The 13,582-nt window shown below is 42.3% G+C and overlaps 2 protein-coding genes across 3 annotated transcripts; one reads left to right on the plus strand and one right to left on the minus strand.

Moving 5' to 3' along the window:
* Nucleotides 1-116: 116 nt before the first annotated feature.
* Nucleotides 117-2,270, plus strand: srrd (SRR1 domain containing). Its single transcript, XM_026342593.1, has 6 exons — nt 117-380; nt 496-536; nt 636-835; nt 950-1,048; nt 1,602-1,753; nt 1,838-2,270. The coding sequence occupies exons 1-6, from the start codon at nt 232-234 to the stop codon at nt 2,076-2,078; spliced, it is 882 nt and encodes a 293-aa protein (XP_026198378.1). The 5' UTR covers nt 117-231; the 3' UTR covers nt 2,079-2,270.
* Nucleotides 2,271-2,516: 246 nt separating this feature from the next.
* si:ch211-166a6.5 (clustered mitochondria protein homolog) lies at nt 2,517-12,742 on the minus strand. 2 transcript variants are annotated; one of them, XM_026343839.1, is made up of 28 exons: nt 12,429-12,742; nt 10,735-10,844; nt 10,358-10,529; nt 9,380-9,514; nt 9,142-9,296; nt 8,901-9,055; nt 8,681-8,803; nt 8,249-8,381; nt 8,056-8,148; nt 7,782-7,948; nt 7,460-7,639; nt 6,920-7,357; nt 6,763-6,836; nt 6,557-6,657; nt 6,338-6,442; nt 6,095-6,247; nt 5,950-6,012; nt 5,595-5,827; nt 5,422-5,506; nt 5,178-5,331; nt 4,905-5,044; nt 4,609-4,689; nt 4,399-4,524; nt 4,179-4,288; nt 3,971-4,064; nt 3,764-3,889; nt 3,575-3,648; nt 2,517-3,404 (listed from the first exon to the last, which is right to left on the minus strand). In XM_026343839.1, exons 1-28 carry the CDS (start codon nt 12,475-12,477, stop codon nt 2,747-2,749), a joined length of 4,287 nt encoding a protein of 1,428 aa, XP_026199624.1. In that variant the 5' UTR covers nt 12,478-12,742; the 3' UTR covers nt 2,517-2,746. The 2 variants fall into 2 exon arrangements, with proteins under 2 accessions (XP_026199624.1, XP_026199625.1); XM_026343840.1 differs by having other exon boundaries at nt 6,338-6,438; nt 6,556-6,657; nt 12,429-12,741.
* Nucleotides 12,743-13,582: the final 840 nt, after the last annotated feature.

Below are 13,582 nucleotides of genomic sequence, written 5' to 3' on the forward strand. Positions count from 1 at the left end.
TTTTGTTGACAGGTTAGTGGGCAAAATTATAGAGCGCATTTCATCCAATCACTAAAGTTTAGTTTATGCAACACAAAATTGTACATAGCACCGGAAGAGGAAAGGCATGTGTTACATTCAAAGTATTCCTACACGTTGCAGAGTCGCTAAACCCACGCACAACTCAAACGACAAAATAATATTATTATTATTGCTTGTCTGTGTGCATGGGGCACCAGTCACTTAGGGTAGATGCCTAACGCTGGGGATGAGTGGCAGGTGGCCGGAAAACGAAAAGGAGCAGCGCGGAAATCCAAGTCACTTCATCTGTCTACAACTTCAGCATGCTGCCAGGAGCAGGTGGACATCGGGAAAACTATTAAACGAATCAGGGACACCGTGTAAGACACCTAATTCCTTTTAAGCTACAATATCTTAGACATTCGCATTTCAGGTCAATGCATACATTAATTGCAGGCTTGTGCCCAAATCCGACAAAATCCTGTTCTCTTATAGGTCTGAGCTAAAATGTGAGGAGTTTTGGCAAAAGTGGAAAGGTGAGTGTGCCCGACGAGTGGAGATATTACCAAACATCTTTCTAGACTTATGAATGATTTAGTTTCCAGCTTGATGAAACGTCCAGGATTATTCTGCAGATCAGCTGCTGGTGACAGGATCAGTATCCCTGTCAGAGCCTCCAAAAAATGAGGGGACAGAGGATCTCCCAGTCCAGCAGGAGACGGGCAGACTGTATCAACAAATGGAGTGTGTGTGTTATGGCCTGGGAACTTTTTCTTCCTGTGTCTCAGCTCGCTACCAGCTCGCCATGTTGTTGCTGCTGCTGGATGCAGGACAGGTCAGAAATTCATTAGTGAGATAAGAAACACACACAGTCCTGTCCATCCTCAACTGTGTCTCACTGCTGTCCTCTCGCTGTCCTCTCGCTGTCCCCTCGCTGTCCCCTCTCTAGATTCCACTGAAGGACTGCTCTATTTATGACCCTGCGTTCTCCTCTGGAGAGAGGGATGTTTTGAGGGAGTTGGGTCTGACTGTACTTACAGAAAACGAGGTAGGTGTTTTTTTTTTTTTTTTTTTAATGTACACATCAAACCAGTGTTGAACCAAGTTAATACAGATCACGTATTATCTGCTAAATTGAGATCAGTCCTAACCTGGCGTACAACAGATGGACTGGTCTGTTTCTGGAGCTTTCCATTCTGTCTTTCACCCTTTTTAATATAATTTGCTCTGTGGTCGTTGTCACCACTTGAGTAATTAGTGAATTTGGTCACAACACTGGAAACAGACATTGGCTTAACATCAGCTCTCCGTAAATGCCAGACCGAAATGAGTCACACAGTTGGCCGGGGGAGTATCAAAGTCAGACATAGCTGAAGGATATTTACATACAATTTCAAAGAACATCTTTGAACAGAAGCAGTGGTTATTATCTTATCTATAATGACCACCTGGTGTGATGTGACTGAAGTTCAACACTCAAGTTACAATGATGAAAACTGAGCAGTCTCCATCCACTGAGAAAGTCTTTAAATATAAAAAAAACTTTGAAAGCTATTGAATGGTAGCACAATCACAGCATTTTGTGTCACTGCTTTGCGCAGGAGGGAAAGCGTCTGACGACTAAGCCCACATTGTTTTACCTGATGCACTGTGGGAAAGCTTTGTACAACAATCTTCTATGGAAGAACTGGAGTTCACAATGTCTTCCGCTGATGATCATCATCGGGAACAGCTTCAGTGGCATGTGGAGCAGGTTTGTATAAGACATTCATGATGTACTGTATGTTTAAGAATGTGGACTCGAGATTAGGTGATCTTTTCTGTGTCGTACCAACAGAACCATTGAGAGGGAGTTCAAACAGGACTACAGCTACATCAGTCAGGCTGTGTGTGTGTGTGAGGAGAGACAGCTGCCTTGTCCGCCTCGTTTGATTGACGTCTTCAGTGACACAGCACTCATCACTTTTCCTACCAATCGTATCAACACACTCCCACAGTCCACTTGGGCAGAGCCACCTGAACCACAGTACCAACATTGCCCTGACTTGGAGATTATACTGAGGGAGACACAGAGTTGAGGTGGAAGATGGATAATACTGGATATTACCGGACATTTTTATTTGTTAGTTTTTAAATAAAAAGCCATGCACCAAATTGAGGGTTGAATAGAAAGTTGTGTAAGTACATTGAAAAATATCGATGGTTTGGTGAGAGAGAGAGAGAGATATTATATATTGTATATAATAATTTTATATTTCAATAAATTTTTTGTGGCATATCATAAGGTGGTTATTTTGTTTTCACCCTCCAGAAAACTGTGACATCTTACAGTACAATTTTATGAATGTGTTTTTCTTTCCATTCATGTGTTAAACATCCCTTTTTTCTTGTCTTCTACATTCTTAATAGATTAATACATTTTTACTGAATATTGTGTGCATGTATATTTATTGCATCAGTATCATCAGTATTCACACCATGTGCCCAAAAACAAGACTGCACGTTTCATACACCAGAGTAAAAAGTTTATTGTTGGGTGGAAAAAAAAATAACATTCAACAGTACAGCCCTCTTCCAGCATCAGTAGTAGCAACTTCAACACAAGATACTCTGATCTAATTCCTCTTTCATCTTCAATCTTTCCTCTGTGCTTCATATTCACTGAGTCAAATTACACCTTGGATTCTGGGAGAGTTGAATCTTAGAGCAGTGAAACCTAACAACACTGTTTCCTTGTTTTGCGTGTTCACTCTTTAGCTTTTCCATTTGCACTAACATTGTGTGTGACTCCATTGACTGCTGGCTCTTTGTGTGCTGTTCCATTGGCTATGATTGTTTTAGAAACAACAACATCTGCCCAGGTACCTTTACTTTTGAGAACTGGTGCATTAGCAGCGAGGACCTTTGAGCCATTTATTTCACAAATCTTGTCTGATTTAATCTCATCACATTTAGCTTCAGATTTCATCTCCCCATTGTCTGTGTTGCTCTTTATTCCATTTTGAACACTGGTCTCTGCCACCTCAGACTCCCCATTCACTATCTTTATCTTAGTATCTGCAGCTGCTGTTTGACTGTCCTCACTGTGTTGTCTGTCTACATCTGTCTTCTCCTCATGCTGTATTTGTTCAACTGACTGCACAACATGATCCCTGGCTGCAACTAAAGCAGCTCTCTCCACTGACGCCTCTTCCAGTGGCTGCTCTTGTTGGCTCTCCCTCTCCACTGCTGGGCTTCCCCCATCCTCAGCTTCCTTCCCGCATCCTGTTTCTTTAGCTGAGCTTTTCTGCCCTTCGTTCACAGTCTCTGAGACAACAGGCTCATTAATAAGTTTGAGTCCCAGTTCCTTTACCACTGCTGCTTTGCGTTCCAAGTGTTTCTTCTTGTACTCCTGGAATTTGTCACTATAAAAACACAAAATCATTAGTGTTTAATACAAAAGAAGCTAGAGCCAACTGTTCTTATTACCATGGGTGTTAAAGGTCATATTACAAATTGTCACATTTTCAGCACTAGCACAATGCTTCAGCAATTAAGTTAGTTGTATCATATACTGTATATCAGTGATATTTACCTTTGTGTAATGCTCCTGATCCCCGTTACCAGAACCATCTGCTCCAAAATTGTATCAGTTGTGGGAGTCAGACACTAGGCACAAAGGAAATTTACAGGTTAAAATACATTTTTCTTTTTACTTTCTCGTCTCTTTAAGATTCAGCAAGGTTTTCGAGGTCCCAGAGCCAACCTGGGTCCCTGGACATACCTCCACTGTTTGGTCCGTGCAGTCAGCTCCTGTCTGCCTGAGAAGGCGCTCCACCTGCACTGCTTGTTTGGTAATGGTGCTCAGAAACTCTTTGCTGCAGTGTGTCTGTGGGTGATCCTCACCAAACTGAGAAAGAAAAGAAGCATGAGCACATATTACTAACCTTTTTTTTTCTTGCTCTCACAAACAAAAACACAGTATACTGACCAAGGAGGTAAAAGCAGTTAAGGCCTCTTTCTCATGGGTCATAGCACTTCGATAGTCACCCTTACTGCACAACCACTGGGCCAACAGGTGCTGACTGACAGAGAAGAAAACAAATAGAGAAACAGTGTTTATGTTGGAAGAACTGGCAGAACTCTGTAGATGTTTTTTTTAAAATAAATCAGTGCAAGCTATATATACGACAGCTTACTTGAGAGCGGTATGCAGAGCTGTGGAGCCAAAGAAGGAAGTGTTGAGTCTGAGGGCGTTCTTTAAGAACTGCCCTGTCTGATCTCCTGACAGCACCAACCCGAGACAACTCTGTGTGGAAACAATGGAAACATTTTCAATGTCAAAAAGAAGACACTAAGATATTTGTAAAAGGGGTGACTAGACACATAGGATTAAGTGATTATGATGCTGAAACCTACATCCAGTGTTGCAGTGTAGGGATGGTCTTCTCCATGGACTGTTAGCATTAGCAGACGAGCTCGCAGGAAACACTTTTGAGCCAGGGCAATCTCCCCTCCAGCATACACATACACACCCAAGAATGCCTACGTGAAACATAACAGCTATAACACACACTGCAAACACAAGACAATGTATATACTGTATAATACAAATCTGAAGTCACTCACATATTGCTGGATTGTATTTGGATGGTCAAATCCAAGCACCCGCTCACTGATGACCACTGCCTTTAGCTGGACACTGCGAGCCTTGAGAACAAAGGAAGGATGAGATTAACTTCAAACCAGTTTCACATACATTCAAGATTAGAATCACTGTAGTGTAGTGTTCAATATGTACTTAAACTGATTAATAATATGTTCACATGCAGTTATGCAAGTTAAGAAGTTAATATATTTAAGCAGTAGTATGCAAATAAGGGTAAAGTAATTAGGTTTTTGATAAATAGCATAACTGAGCCTACCTCGGCTGCTTTTCCCTGCAGAAAGGCGACTCTGGCCAACAGGCTGTGGCAATAACAGGCCTCAGGGTGCAAGTCATCACACACTCTACCAAACAGGTAGGCTGCTTCTTTCAGGTGCTCATGGGCCTGATCCAGCAGACCTGAATTTGGGGAATACACAATAATTTCACACAGAAACTTCTTAGCACTTAGATTGAATTAAAGCAGCCTCCTTAAACATGAAGATAACAGCTATGTGTATCTGAGGAAGAGGAACTAGTTTTATTGACCTACCTTTGTGAATGGTGCTCTGTGCGGCACGGTATGCTTTTGAAGCGTCCACAGTTGGCATGCGAATGTGCTTGACAATGGGGAACATGTTGACGACATCATCTGGACCAATGGGAGCTTTATTTTGGTTGTCAAACAAGTAGTCTCTCAGTCTCAGCTGTTGTAGACACAAGACTAATTAGCACAAGTAATCTATATATTGTGACACATTTTAACACACTGAATCCCTAATCCAGATGGATTTTACCTGTACTCCTGTCTTTAAACAGAACTCCCTGAGCAGAGAGAGCTTCTGGAGGCCGTATTGCTCGACCAGGTGGTTAGGACCAGACCTGTCACAGAGAAAAATGGCAGTTATTCCACTGTTGACACTGAACCATTGCATATCTAACAAAGATCAAACAAAGGTTGTGTCCCTACCCGAGGCTGTCAGAGATGTTATATGTTTCAACAGCATCCTGACAGACCAGGTTCCACAGCTCAGCCCCTGTGAGCGTGCTCCAGGGCGTACTTTCAGAGGCACCAGCCCCTCGTCCACGCCGCCTTGACTTCTTCTTGGTCTCCTCCCCCACAGGAGTGGGTGTAAAGTGGGGAACCAATAGGCAGCAGAGGAAGTGACTGACAGCTGCAGAGAGACTAGGTACGTCCACTCCCTGCAAAGACATCATGGACTGCCGTTCATGTGTGGACACACACCTGCTGCTATTTCTTCACCCAACGTTGAGGTGTGAACAAGAATGAACAGTTATGTCTATGACAGAAAACTATGTAGTACCTGGAGGAAACTGTTGAACACTCTTCTTGTTGAGCGCATAAAAATTTCCCCAATAACCGATCTCTGGTGAAGACAGAATAGATAGAAGTTAGGAGGGTAGATACATTATCAAGACTAGTTTTGCTATTCTGTAAACAAAACACACCGTTATGTGCCTCAGGCGCTCCTTCTGTTCTGATTGGCTTATGGCCTTGATCACATGGCCCAGATACCGGAGGTTGATGCCTCTCTGATGCAGTGCCTGTTTTAGAGAGGCTCCATCCATTGGTGCCTCATTGCTGTGCAAGCAATACTCGACCTGCACATACACACACACATACATATGGTGAGCTTGTTTCATTTCTGGCTTTAAATGCATATGTAAAATGTAAACAGTGAATCTCCTTACAAAGGCTGGTATCTGGTGTGTTATTATGAAGGCTGCAGCTTCCCTCAGTAACCTCTCCTGTAGTTTTGTTGACTCACTTTCACTAGGAGGGAATAATACTCCTGAACACATAGGAGAAAAGGCAGGTCACAATGTGTTCTTTGGAAAAATATAAATGTGTACAGTAGGTTTGTGTGTGTGTGTGTGTGTGTGTGTGTGTGTGTAGTTTCCCATGGTACCTGAAAAGACATTTGGGTTAAAGCGCATCTCAAAGATGGTGTCACTAATGGATCCCACATCTTTACAAGCAGCTCGTACGGCATCAGTGGCTCTTGAGTCACCTGTAAAAATGAAAACATTTGTGAAGTATCAAACTGTGAAAGTAATACATGTATTAACTGCATTTCTGGCTGCTGTTCAGTTAGACCCACTAAAACATTTCTTACAAGCTGTTGCACATTCCTCAAAGCCTCCATTCTCGTCCAGTGTCTCCCTAACACGCTGGGCGAACTGGCAGTGTCTGGTAGATACAAAAGGCAAAAAATTAATGTCACAAAAACCTTAGACTTAGTTTCAAAGAGTTTTATTTCATGTAGAACTCACTTGTGTTGAATGAAGGCCTGCACCAACTCTGGTCTCAGTCTACAGAGGCCATGAGGAAAGCTTTTTGGAAGCCCAGAGTCTGCATGATAATTCTCTGGCCAACCTTCCTTAACACAACCCTTCTTCTCATTGTCCTCTTTACTGGTTTTATCACTGTCCTCTTCTTCGGTGACTGTCTGACTTTCTGTCTCCACCTCTGGACAGAAGTTGGCATCAGCTGGGAAAGTCCTGACAAGATCCAGTACGTATAACCGCCCATCTGCCCCCAGCAGTCCTTGAGCATCTACTGAGGTAAACAGGGGCACCTGGTGACCTTTGGGCGCCACAACAACATGTCTCTGAATACAAAGAGATTTGGCAGCACGAGCCAAAAGCGCTAGTAGCTGTCTGCGTTGCGCTGACTCCTGTGGTCCTGCATTTACCCCGTACAGCAAGCCTCTAAAGATCAGACAGGCAAAGACAATTATCAGAAATGTCACAAAAATGCCTCAGTCTCAGAGATGGTACCACTTGTTGTTTTTCAAAAACCAAAGAGTGTACCTTGAGGCAGGAGTAGCCTCCTGGTCTTGTTCTGAGCCTTCCAAACCAGGAGCCAGGCCCTGGGCAGACATGCGTACTCCTCTGTAGTCTACTATGGCTGTAGGTAGAGTGTGCAGCCCCTCCATCCCCTCTAGGTCATTGTAGGCTTGTACCCCTTTCAGCTCCAGCCTTTGAGCAGCCCTGCAAGTAGAAGATAAAATATCCAGCACCGTGCTTAAAGTGAAATCAAAAATATTTCAGGACCCTCTTATCAGACACAGAATCAAGCCACAGTGTAGTAATTCAATGCTTTACACAGACTGACTTTGTGGTTTGTTCCTACCTGCGACCCTTCTCCCCACCAAACTCTGTACTTGCTGCACCCTGGCTCATGAACAGGCCCCCCCACAGGAAAGCTGGATCTTCTGGGTTTCCATTTACTGGCTCAGCAAAGCCATCTACAATAGTCTCTGCTCCCTTGATGACAGCCTTCACAAATGCACTGTTTACCTGAGGAGACAATTGTGAAAGAAGGTGAGAGGATGTAGTGTGTAGATAAATAAAAGATATGATAAAAGTCCTGAATTGCTTTCCTGAGCGAAATTTTAAATGTTTACCTGGAGCAGAGTTCTGTCTCTCTGCAGCCTCTCTTCTAGGCCTCCTTGTGGAAGATCTCGGGCTGCCTGCAACTCCTCATTCCAGTCTGGAACCTGCATATGACAAACACAAATAATCACAGTCAGTATAACTAACAATACCAAACAACTGTCAGTGAGCTGCAAGAAACAATTTTCCACTGTTGTAAATAACCTGTGACGCTGCCTGTTCATCTACTCCCAGTCTGTTGAAGGTGTTTTTGTGAGTACGCGATGCACAGGGAGGCCCGAGCCAGCTCAGCGTATGGTAAGGAGTGGGCGTCACCTCTACTGGTGGTAACTGAAGTCTTAAAGTTAGAAAGATAGAAAGAGAACAAGCTGTATTGACGCTTCTGTTGTAATTTTAATAAACAGTTTGCAATATCAGATATAATAACATAGTGTAGCAGCTGGATAGCGTAGTGGTAACAATGCCACCCTCCACGAGGAGACTGGCCTAACTCTAGTAAGGGCCCTTACTTTGTACCTCACTTGTAAGTCGCTTTGGATAAAAGCGTCTGCCACATGACTAAATGTAATATCTTAATAATTTTAATTTGGAAAATATATCATTCATGATTTCTTTAAACCAAGGCAACAGTGATACCTGTTTTTAAGATTGGTAAAAGTTTGCTTGAAGGAAGGGCTGATGTGACAGAGAAGGTCAGTGAAACAGTGACAAACTGGAGAAGACTGTGCGGGACGGGGATCAAACACATCTTCTGTAGACCTGAGACAAAGAAAGGGAGAGATAATGCATAATACATGGTATATGAATTTCTGCAATAAACAAAACACAAGATAGTTTGATCAAATATGACCTTTACCTGTTGAGAAAGAAACCTTTTGGACAGGCTGTGATTTCATGACGCCGTCCCTCCATTGTCACTGCAGTAATGTACATGAAGTCTCCCTGCAGCTTCCTGTGTCCTGGAGGTGGGTTCCAACAGCTGAGAGACAAGTCCCTCAGATAACTGGGTACCTGATGGGGCAATCTCAGAGAGTCAGTGTGTGTGTGTTTGGGTTTAACTAACTCAATACTCAAACAGATTACAGGTATTTACTTACCTCTGGTTGGGAACTATGTGGTAGCAGGGCCATGATTGGTCTTTCTGAGGAACCAGGAAGGAGGTACTCAGGAGGAGCTCCATCCTGGTTTGTGGATTCTGTCTTTGTGCTGCTTAAAGAGCGTTTCAGATTCTTTCCATTTGGTAAGCTAGAGTCTGCACCAGTGACAAAAGCACATTTCAATGAGTGGCAATTCTGTATCTTTGAATTTCCCTTCTGTGTATGTGTCTGTGTGTACCTGTTTGTGTGTGTGTGAGTGTCTCCAGTATGCTTGGCGAGCGTCCTTCTCTGAGTGCATCCTGTGGTCCAGATGCTCTCAGCAGCTCCAGGACACGAGCCAGATGGAGCCTTGCTGAGTGGATGGTGTACGGTTCTGAAAACATGACAAAACATTTAGGCTGGGCCTGTTGTTTTTATAAAACTGGCCTCACTGTGGCAAAGGTCTGATCAACCTGATAGTATTGTGTTGATAGTAACAGTTATATTTTCACATAATGTACAGGACAAATACTTTACTTTAGGATATGTTATCCACTCAAAATCATTTTAAAGTGGACTAGAGAGTTTCGATTTATATGTTTAGTATATTCTAATAGTATGCGTATTCCTTAAACACATATCTGACAGAGTACATACTGTGCATACTAACAAGACTATGGGATAGTTTATTTCAGGATTCAGAGGTAGAGAGCCAGACTAATTGTTTGGCACACAGTTGTAACCACTGCTACTATAAATCTGTGTGACTATAAATCCTTTTATGATGACTCAGTAAAGGTGAGTTAGCTATTTACACACAGCTGACATAGACGTAAGTGTATGTATGAAAGGGAAAGGGTGACAGTATTATGAAAATAGAGATAAGACTACTTAGAACGGTCTACTCCCTGGAAATAATGGAGTTACAGTTTAAAATATGACACATAAATATGTTTTGTTTCCTAACCAATGTATTGGTAATCATGTTCTGAATTACAGTTTAGATACACATGAAAATATTAAAGATATGCAGGTTGTTAAAAATCTAAGAATCTCACAAATTAAGCACTGAACTCCAAAAATATCATTAGATATATATGTGTTACAACAAACAAAAAGGATCTAATGAACCCTAAATAGTCGTGGAACAAATACCATTTGGCTCAATTTGACTTAATTGATGTCATTTTAAAAATTAGAATTAATTATCTAATTAGGATTAAAAGAGACAGACTACCTTCTACCAGACGAATGATTGCTCCTGGTTTAAGGCCCTTGAGGCTTTGTAGTTCTGCAAGAGGATCAAGAGATGTGCCAGCGAGTGCCAGTGACAAGTTTGAGCGTGGACACACCTCCTCCCTAGCAAGCAAAGTCATTACCGCATCTTGAACAAGCCAAAATCCGTGGACCTACAAACCACAAATATGCATAGTTTGACACCAGGTAATGAAAATTCAGACATCCATTATATAAGGTTAGTCCCTGGGGAACAAAAGTACGTTAAAGATTTCCAATCTCCAAAATATAGTATTGTATACATATAATGTTTATGTATATCATACCGTTTATATCATTATCTTTAATACTTTTGAAGCAAACTGTCTAGTTTCGTACCTGCAGCTCGAATGGCTCTACTCCTGCTCCCTGGATCTTCACGGGAAATGATGTGTCTTCATCTTGCTTAACACCTATAGCATCTTTACCTCCAGTGTGGCTGATTACATCTGTTTGGAGGAAGGAGAAAACAAAGCTAAGTGAGGATAATCACAAAGCCCTTCAATGGACGAGCACACATACAGCAATTTGGGTTGCTTTCCTGCCTTCCGCTCATTCACCGGGATATTTTCCAGCTCACTGTGACCCTGAAAGGTCTTAAGCTGTTACAGAAGATGCCTGAATACCTCGATGAATGAATTATAATCATGGCCTATTATGTTCAGTTTTCAACACTAATCTCCTTTAAAATGACCATGGGGATGGAATGGGGAGTCTGTGTGTGTGTGTGTGTGTGTGTGAGAGAGAGTGAGAGTGTGAGAGTGAGAGAGAAAGAGACTGCCTGGGGGTGAGAGGGAATTTCTGCATCAAAAAAAAAAAAAAAAAGACATGGAAAGTGGGGTGTGTCTGCCTTTTTACACACACTCGCAGAACCAGAGGGAAAGCAGGACCCAGCGTGTTTCTCAACCTGCAGTGTGACTAAACCTGTTGAATTTGCCTACTGGTCTTCATGTCATCTCAGGGTGAAGGGACAACCACACCCAGTGCTGGCATGTTTAGACAGCAAAATGCTAAAACACAAAAAAACGAACAAAGCTGTAGCTTAGCAGTAACATGTACTTCCTTACATAGACGCATGCATATATTGCATATGTAGAGCTCCTTTGACATGTACACAGAAATGCATGGAATTTACTTTGCATGCATCTCTGAAGATTGTGCCTCGTTCTGCTCTAAGTCTTAGTCTTATTTGTCAATCTGGGACTATTTCACAGAAAAGAAATCAAAAAAAGCTTTTCTGTGATTGGGATTGGCTGGAAAAAGGTTCCTCCTCTCTGCAATCTTGGAGCCATCAGCCTCCTTTTTTATTGGAGCTGTTGACTTACTACTACAGAAAACAGAAACGTTTTCAGTCATGACAAGTTTATTTTGGCACTGATTTCTAACCCGGGTTTGTAGCTTAAAATATACAAGCAGGCAGAGTTCCTTCCCCACTTGTCAGAGAGTGATAGTAAAAAAAACTTTTCATACATTGACCTGAGCTGTTCAAAATGACATAAGCTGTCAATCAGAATGCGTATGTTTTCTTGATGGAGGCAAAAACGCCTCAGGGGAATCCGGGGATTTGGAGACAGGCCAACATATACTTTAGCTTAATCACTCGATCTGTCTTGTGGCAGGAAAATGGCAAAGGTTAAAAAGATGTAAGAGGCTCCCTTGGATGTGGCAAAATGAGGAACAGGAGTTTGACAAGGTGGTTGGAAAATGCTGGATTTTGAATGAACAGAAAGAGGAAGATTTGCATAAAATCAACTCAATGACATTCTTACGTTGTCATTTCCAGAATATGTTCGTGTTTAACTTTTCAGCATAAAAGTTTAAAGAGTGGAGCGAATTCTTCCAGCAGTCAAAAAGTAAAGCACAGTAAAGCATCGGCCATGTTCAGAGCAGCAGTTCAGTGCTGTATCTCCCACCCTCCTCACATTCTCCAGCGAGGGAAGCACAAGACACACACGAAGAAGGAAGAGGAAAGTTGAAAAGACAGCCCAACAGTGAAGAGCAGAGAAGAAAAACACTTTGCAGGGATTTCTCACCAGTCTTGGCCTGATTTCTTCCTCCTCCTCTCCTCATTTTGTCCTTCATGGCTGCGTGTAGTCGTTTCTTCTAGAGTTGTCCTGCTGTGTTTTCACTTCTCGGTGCTAAAAGCTGCTTCCCCTCAAACTCTTGCTTGAAACCGCTGTAAAAATGCACGAGAGAGAGAGAGAGAGAGAGAGAGGGCGAGTGGAAATGTGCAGCTGGATTGTTTGTGAGCCAAGCAGAGTGAAGTCAGTGGCTGTCTGTTCAGGACGGTGACTCCTGCCCCTTTCTACCAGGCAAACTCAGCTTATCTGTTCACCCTGTATACAAAAGGCCACACCCTCTTATTGCTCCACACAGGCTCATTACTCCCAGTGTCTCTCACACTTTGTTGGACTGGGTGTGTCTGTGTGTTGTAGCTCTGCTCACTCTTCCTTCCCCTTCATGTTTCACTCCTCCCCTGCACCTCCCTCCTTCCACAAACCCTGGGGGAGAGGTGGGAATTCAACATGTTTGGCAGTGGTTTGATACCGACGTGCCAACCATGCTGCTTCTAACATGAAGGATTTCATGGTGCAGATGTTGGACTTAACTTAGTGCATCTGGGTTCACGTGGTTTAATAGTAACAAAGGGACATAAAGACATTTACACTACTTTTTTTTAACCATGGTCACAGTCATCCTAATGAGCGCATCTGCTGTGAAGTCAGATTTGAAAATACAACCATGAGATTGTTAACCTGCTTGGGTGTGTGTCTGTGTCTTATGATATGCTTGTACTGTCACTGTCAAGAGGCCTACACCCTCTACATTCACATTTTACACATACCTGAGTATGTTTCAGTCCTAACTAAGTACTAAGATTTCTGTATTAGGCTGAACAGTTGTCTTTTGACATGTGGTATCACTAGATTGTCATGAAATAAACATTTTTAATTTGTATTTATAGTTTGATGTTCCAACTTAATCCTACAGTAAATTAGTATTTTTAAAGTTAGCTTTTAGATAAAAGATGATGTGGAATTGTTCATATCAGATCTCTAGTTTTTGAAGTGCCATCTGTACCAGGAGTAGTTCAGAAAGGGAGGGAGGTTATATTAAGCTATGACTGTCTGATACCAAATGTTACAAGAAAGAATAAAAAAACTCACTCTTTCCTGATACAGTGATC

This window comes from Anabas testudineus, chromosome 9 (genome assembly GCF_900324465.2).
Source record: "Anabas testudineus chromosome 9, fAnaTes1.2, whole genome shotgun sequence".
Classification (NCBI taxonomy): Eukaryota; Metazoa; Chordata; class Actinopteri; order Anabantiformes; family Anabantidae; genus Anabas; species Anabas testudineus.

Coding starts and splice junctions, on each gene's coding strand:
- srrd (XM_026342593.1), top strand. CDS start 232: ATGCCTAACGCTGGGGATGAGTGGCAGGTGGCCGGAAAACGAAAAGGA. Junction 1,049..1,601: donor CTGTACTTACAGAAAACGAG/GTAGGTGTTTTT, acceptor TGCTTTGCGCAG/GAGGGAAAGCGTCTGACGAC. Junction 1,754..1,837: donor TTCAGTGGCATGTGGAGCAG/GTTTGTATAAGA, acceptor TCGTACCAACAG/AACCATTGAGAGGGAGTTCA.
- si:ch211-166a6.5 (XM_026343839.1), bottom strand. CDS start 12,477: ATGAAGGACAAAATGAGGAGAGGAGGAGGAAGAAATCAGGCCAAGACT. Junction 4,525..4,608: donor CAAATACAATCCAGCAATAT/GTGAGTGACTTC, acceptor TGTTTCACGTAG/GCATTCTTGGGTGTGTATGT. Junction 4,065..4,178: donor GCTCTGCATACCGCTCTCAA/GTAAGCTGTCGT, acceptor CTTCTCTGTCAG/TCAGCACCTGTTGGCCCAGT.